Genomic DNA, 6,167 nt, shown 5'->3' on the forward strand with positions numbered 1-6,167 from the left:
AAGAAGATTGCGCCCATTACGCCGCACATGTTACATATCGCCGCGATTGTCGGAGTGAGAGCAATAAGTCTAGGGCCATCAATCACTGATAACACTAAACTGATGAGCGGTAAAAGCTTTTAAAGTGTCGCCTATGGCCAATTTTGGGTATGATAGTTTTCTGCGATTTCACGGGTGCGCGCAATTTTAAGGCTTGACATGTTTGGTGTCTATTTACCCGACGTGACCCCGTCTTTTATATATTTTACCAAAAAACTGGGTAATAATAAATGTTTCCTAACAATGTAAAAAAGACTTTTTTTTTTTCCAAAATTTTTCCTAATTATAGTAAAAAATAAAACCCCCAGTGGTGTTTAAATACCACCAAAAGAAAGCTCTATCTGTCCCCAAAAAATGGTATAAAATTAATTTCAGTACAGCGTTGCATGACGTTTTAAATGTCAGTCAAAGTACTGCAGCGCTGAACACTGCAAAATGGCCTGGCCAGGAAGGGGGTCTAAACACCTGGTCTTCAAGTGGTTAAAGCAGCATATAATCCCATCAAGATGACTTTTTTTGAGGGAAGGTCTTGCATATTTCTGCAGGACAATGCTAAAATGCATACTGCATCTAGGACAACAGCATGGCTTCATAGTAGAAGAGTCCTGATGCTTTACTGGCCTGCCTGCAGTCCAGACCTTTCAACAATTGAAAATATTAGGCACATTTTGAAATGAAAAATATAACAAAGAAGACCCAGAGCTGTTGTCAAGTTATAATACTATATAAGGCAATAATGGGACAACATTCCTCTCCCAAAACTCCAGCAATTGGTCTCCCCAGTTTCCAGATGTTTACAGTGTGTTAAAAGAGGGGATGATACACCGTGGTAAACATGGCCCTGTCCCAACTTTTTTGAGAAGTGTTGCTGCCAATTTCCAATATTTTTTTTCTGAAAATGGTACATTTTCTTAGTTTAAACATTTTCTATGTTTTCTATTTCCTATTATGAAGAAAATATGGGTTTATCAGATTTGCAAATCATTACATTCTGTCTTTATGTAGTTTGTATACAGCTTCCCAACTTTTTTGGAATTGTTGTAGATTGATCAGCACTGGAGTAGGGCACACTTGTCGGGTAAGTGTGCCATAATGTACAAGCATGCTGTCCATACTTGTACATTATGGCAAGAGCTCACCTACCAACCTACAACAGCGGACATTACTTTCACTTTAAAATTGCCCTTTTGGGCAAAAACCACACATTAAATGACATGGTCCTCAAAGTTTTTCTTCAATCGCTACTTGTCTGACCATTGTGTTCTGTTGCAATGCATTTCAAATTATACCAAGCTTTCCAAACTATGCTCTGACTTTGTAATAGTAGCATTTACCATCTGTTGAATCTGCTTTTGAATTGAGTTCTGGGATTTCCTGACAGAATTTCAATAAATTATAGAGGGATCAAGAGTCTACAAATAGTGTAGTTCCAAATCGTTCTGGACCGGTCACTGCATCTGTTTGGAATACAAAGCTGAACAATTTGTAATGAGTCTTAAAGCAAAAGCTCCAAGCACCTCCTCCATTGCTACTTTCAGTTCTCGGAATCACATCATCTTAGGCTTGAGCCGTGCAGTGTACAGAGAAAAAAGAAAATTTAAAAAAAAGGAGCTTTGGGCAAAGCTTTTTATCTATTTTTGGAACCCCTAGCACCTTTTTTTTTTTTTTTTACTGGGGAAGTTTAGTTTCAGTGTAAGCTGACCACAGACATTAGATAACAGTCAGTTATGCAAAAGGGATCTGACTGTCCCACGTGTTCTATCACAGAGTCATAACAGAAATACGCAGGCTTTAGAAGTGTTACCGTTTTGGCTATGGTGTAGGAAGAGAGGAACCATTCAACAAGAAAAAGAATATTGAAAAGAAAAGATTTTTAAAACTGTTCATCCAGCTGCTCCTCGAGATCCGTCAAGCCTAACTGCCTCAAGTTGCCCTGTAGACATAACTATCACCTGATCTGGACTAAAAATCTGGATTGGTAGACTCTGATCTCCGGTCAAGTAATTCTAAAAAAAAAGAAACATGCCAGACATTTGCTTACCATCTCTTCATCTTCAGCCAATAGTAAGTCGTAGTCACTGAGTGCCACACAGAAAATAATTGCAGTTACACCCTCAAAACAATGAATCCACTTCTTTCTTTCTGACCTCTGTCCTCCCACATCGAACATTCTGTACAAAAGGAAATACAAAATTGCATATAATGGTAAAACAGGTACATATATTTAAAAGGAATTTGTCATGAGAGAAATATGTATGCCACCTTTGCTTACTTCTTTCTGAAAATAATAGCTCCCTGGCTGATTTTGATCCTCTTACTTTGTCTTTACATTCTACATACTTTTTTTAAGTCAGTGATTCAAAGTATTATTTTAAAAGAATCAGCATGGCAACTACAAACAGAAAGGGAATAATTGTCTGCTGTAGGGAATCAAAAACCTGCACCCCCTACCCTCAAGGATCCAGGCAAATATCAGAGTTGGGTGTAGAAGTGGCTAGTTTAGAAAAGCACCTGCAGTCATCACAGTGATCCAGCCAAGCACTGTCAAACTTTAAGGTTGTACACACACACACAAGTAGAAAATAAGGTCTGCAGTGAGGGTTTTCCAGTGTCTGCATGGTTATCGGTCCTCTTTCTGGTGTCAGTCACTGCTAAAATTGGAAAACAGTGGTGTAAAAGGTTGCTGGTGGTGACACTGCCAATCATGACTGAATCACACGCTTAAAACTGGAGCACTTGCAAACAGAGGGGTTACACATAGGTGTAAAAGGTAGGCCTCTGACCATGGAAGAGGTACTAGGCTGCCAGGCTGTCAGTACTGAAACTGAGGAGGCAGAGTGGATCACAGAGAAGAGAGTCCAGATGAGGTAGCACAGAGGTGCATGTCAGTAAAGATCTCCTCCCACTCCCTGCAAAGTATGCACTTGAATAAAGGTCCCACAGAAAAGGCATTCAGAAGCGTCCTAAATAAGGGCAGACGACAACATTACAGTGGCTGTGGATATATGGCTTTGGAGAGCCAGCAAAAACTTGAAGGGTCCTAAAACACAATAAGTATAGGCACTTATGTACATAAGAAAAAATGCCTGGGACACTACAGCGCCATTGAAGACACCATATAATAATTTTACAACTATATCTGCGTAAGAATAAATTAGCTACATATACAAGTCCTCCATGGAAATCAAGTAGCCTGAATGCTACCTAGTTTCTAGACAAAGATGGGCAAAGAGCAGTCACATAAACGGTTACATAAACTGGTGCGATAGAAGTTAGAGGAAGGAACAGTGGAAGAGTGCTGGATAGGCAAGTATAAAGTGGGTGGAGAATTAGTTTAAACAGACAGTAGTTACATTTCAGCAACTAAATAGACTCCCTTCACTAATTACAAGCATTGACTTACTTAAAGTAAAGATCTTTGAAAGTGAAATGCGTCTCCACAATACCCGTCGTTTTGACCCGTGTTCGCAGCACATCTTGCTGAGTAGGAATGTAGGTGGGCTCCGAAATCCTGTCTACATCATTTAGGTAGCTTTAAAGAGAAAGCATACATAGAAAGTTACATAAAAAGTGAAGTAGGCTAAGTAGTACCAATACTGAACTCTACAAGTCTTTTCCTGTCAACTAGCAAACGTTTTATTTTTTGTTTTGGATAGAGTGGGCAAAGGTTAAAACCTCTATTGGGTTTTTACTGCTGTCCATGTCACCATTGCCATTTCCCATCACTTCCTCTTCTGTTTGACACCCTGTCAGTGGGACAACAAAATGAGAAGACAAATCCTCATTATGTGCACAATAAGCAATTGGTGTGCAAACGGGACACAGATTTCTTGATAAAAAAAATTATATTCATTGAACACCAAAAAAACATGTTTTGCGACCGAAATATCACTTCTTCAGACAAGTGGTGACAACAGATCATAATGGGAAGGTACAGAAAAAAAACGGGGGTTCAAGATCTAAAAACTGGGTTCCATCCCATTTTAATAAACTTAAAAAAAAAAAAAGAAGAATAGGAAATAATACATATATGTAGACACACAAAAAGTATGAAAATAAAAAAAAATACATCTTGAAAAAAATTCTATAATTCTAATGCTAAACTATATATACTGTATATTAGCGTGAAATAGTGATCCATTTTAAAAATTCTTGAAAAATTCTTATGGTATATAACAGATTACAAAGAGAGCATTGAGTAAATGCTTGAGTAAAGGTTCTGTGTCCTCATTGGAGAGATTCCCAGAAGGGAGAATAAACCTCTTGGAAGACAGTGCAATAAAAGCTTGACAAAAGGCTCACCTACTGTATCCAAAACAGTAAAACATAAATAAATGTTTGCCTGTAGTTGAGGTTTATAACTTGGCTGCTGTCCACTGTATAGGAACATCCTGTCCGACTGAATGTTAACTTTGCACACTGTTCCTTAAATACCTTAGCATTATTATTATACAGGATTTATATAGCGCCAACAGTTAACGCATCGCTTTACAATATAGGAGAACAATTTTTTTTTTAAATCGCATTTATTGAGAAGTTTTAAAATAAGCAGATAAAAAAACAAGGTAATAAGGTCAAAAAAGGCATAAACATAGAAAAATAGGTACATATAATTAGAACAGCCAAGACAGTTGTTGCATCACTGTTGATATATGGTCAAGGGCAGTGATGGTAAACCTTTTTGAGCCGTGTGCCCAAGCTGGATCACTAAACCAACTTGTGTTTCAAAGTGCCAACCCTGCAATTAGACCCGAATACTGATGATTTCTTTCAGAAAACGCTTCATACGACTGTCTGAACTAATTATGTGCTTCAATCTTAGGCCTCATTCACACTGCCGCACGTATTTCACCATATGCAAATAAATGGCTCCATACACATAGCTGCGTATGGAGCCGTATATTTGCGTAGCGTAAAAGTGCGCAAAAACAGAATGGAACCGAGATGCAGAGCAGTGTATTTTACGTGCATATACGTGTGTTTGCGCACGTATACGCGTACAGTTCATTAAAATTTCTATTACGAATGATGCATTCTGGGATTGCATATAGTGCACGCATCTACGCACATACACGCATGTATTTACGCAATAATAGGATTTTGTACTCACCGTAAAATCCTTTTCTCTCCGTTCATTGAAGGACACAGGCAACAGATCGTAGATCCTGAATGGTAGGGTAATATCGCCACCTGCAGGAGAAGGACGCTAGGCACAAAACTAAAGACCAATTACAGCCTAGGGGCGGCCCCTGCCGGTGGCCAAACCCCCCACCTGCTGACAAGTCTCCAGTTTAGTAACAAGCAGTTAGGAGTGTACACCCCATAAAGAGGGCGGGGCCTGTGTCCTTCAATGAACGGAGAGAAAAGGATTTTACGGTGAGTATTTTGCTCTTGCGTTGTGTGTGAATGAGGCCTTAGAGGTTTTAACTACACTACAGAGTGACATGTACCTTTGTACTGTGCTAATGAGTGAAGTGATCCATTGCAATGTGCTACTAAGGTACATGTCACGCCTCACAGTGCAAGGGAACAGTCTCTCTACTGATGGTAAGTCAGTGGTGGAGCACCAGGGCCTAGTTGCAGCTGTGACCACTGTGACCCTGTTAATTCTGTCACTGACTCCAACCTGTAAATTAACTAATCTCAGCAATATATCATACAAAAAATGCAGAATATCGGCAACTACAGATGTTCCTCGCTTAGCGACTTACCTGTTTTGCGACCACTCGCACTTACGACGGACCGCCGATCGACCTCCGACCTTGCACGTCGTCAGTGCGCCGTGTCGCCGGCGGAAGTGGTGTCCTCCGATCTTCACTGCGGGTCCCGGTAAGTATTTTCATTGCCCGATGTACAGTACACTGTTCGGTACTGTACATCGGCAACGCTATACAGTACTGTACTAATGCAGTACAGTACTGTATAGAGTTCCTCACTTAACGACCAATCCGTTTAACGACCTGGTCGTAGGAACGGAACTTGGTCGTTAAGTGAGGAATGCCTGTATAGAGGGCTACATATTCCAGAACTACATTATACAGCAATGTAGAATACCACCAACTCCCACGGGTGCTGTGCGGCTGTCAAGGGGACTCTGTGGGCTCTCAGGGGGTCTGTATGTGCTCTCT

The 6,167-nt window shown here is 40.1% G+C and overlaps 1 protein-coding gene across 1 annotated transcript in view; it reads right to left on the reverse strand.

Moving 5' to 3' along the window:
• GNAI3 (G protein subunit alpha i3) overlaps positions 1-6,167 on the reverse strand; it is a 57,135-nt gene that overhangs the window by 11,802 nt on the left and 39,166 nt on the right. Inside the window, exons 5-6 of the mRNA XM_018566989.1 lie at positions 3,443-3,571; positions 2,081-2,210 (exon numbers count right to left, since the gene is read on the reverse strand). Coding sequence (XP_018422491.1) covers positions 2,081-2,210; positions 3,443-3,571 — 259 coding nt within the window. The remainder of the gene's footprint in view (positions 1-2,080; positions 2,211-3,442; positions 3,572-6,167) is intronic.

Source organism: Nanorana parkeri, unplaced genomic scaffold (assembly GCF_000935625.1).
Source record: "Nanorana parkeri isolate BGI_ZX_2015 unplaced genomic scaffold, ASM93562v1 scaffold995, whole genome shotgun sequence".
NCBI lineage: Eukaryota > Metazoa > Chordata > Amphibia > Anura > Dicroglossidae > Nanorana > Nanorana parkeri.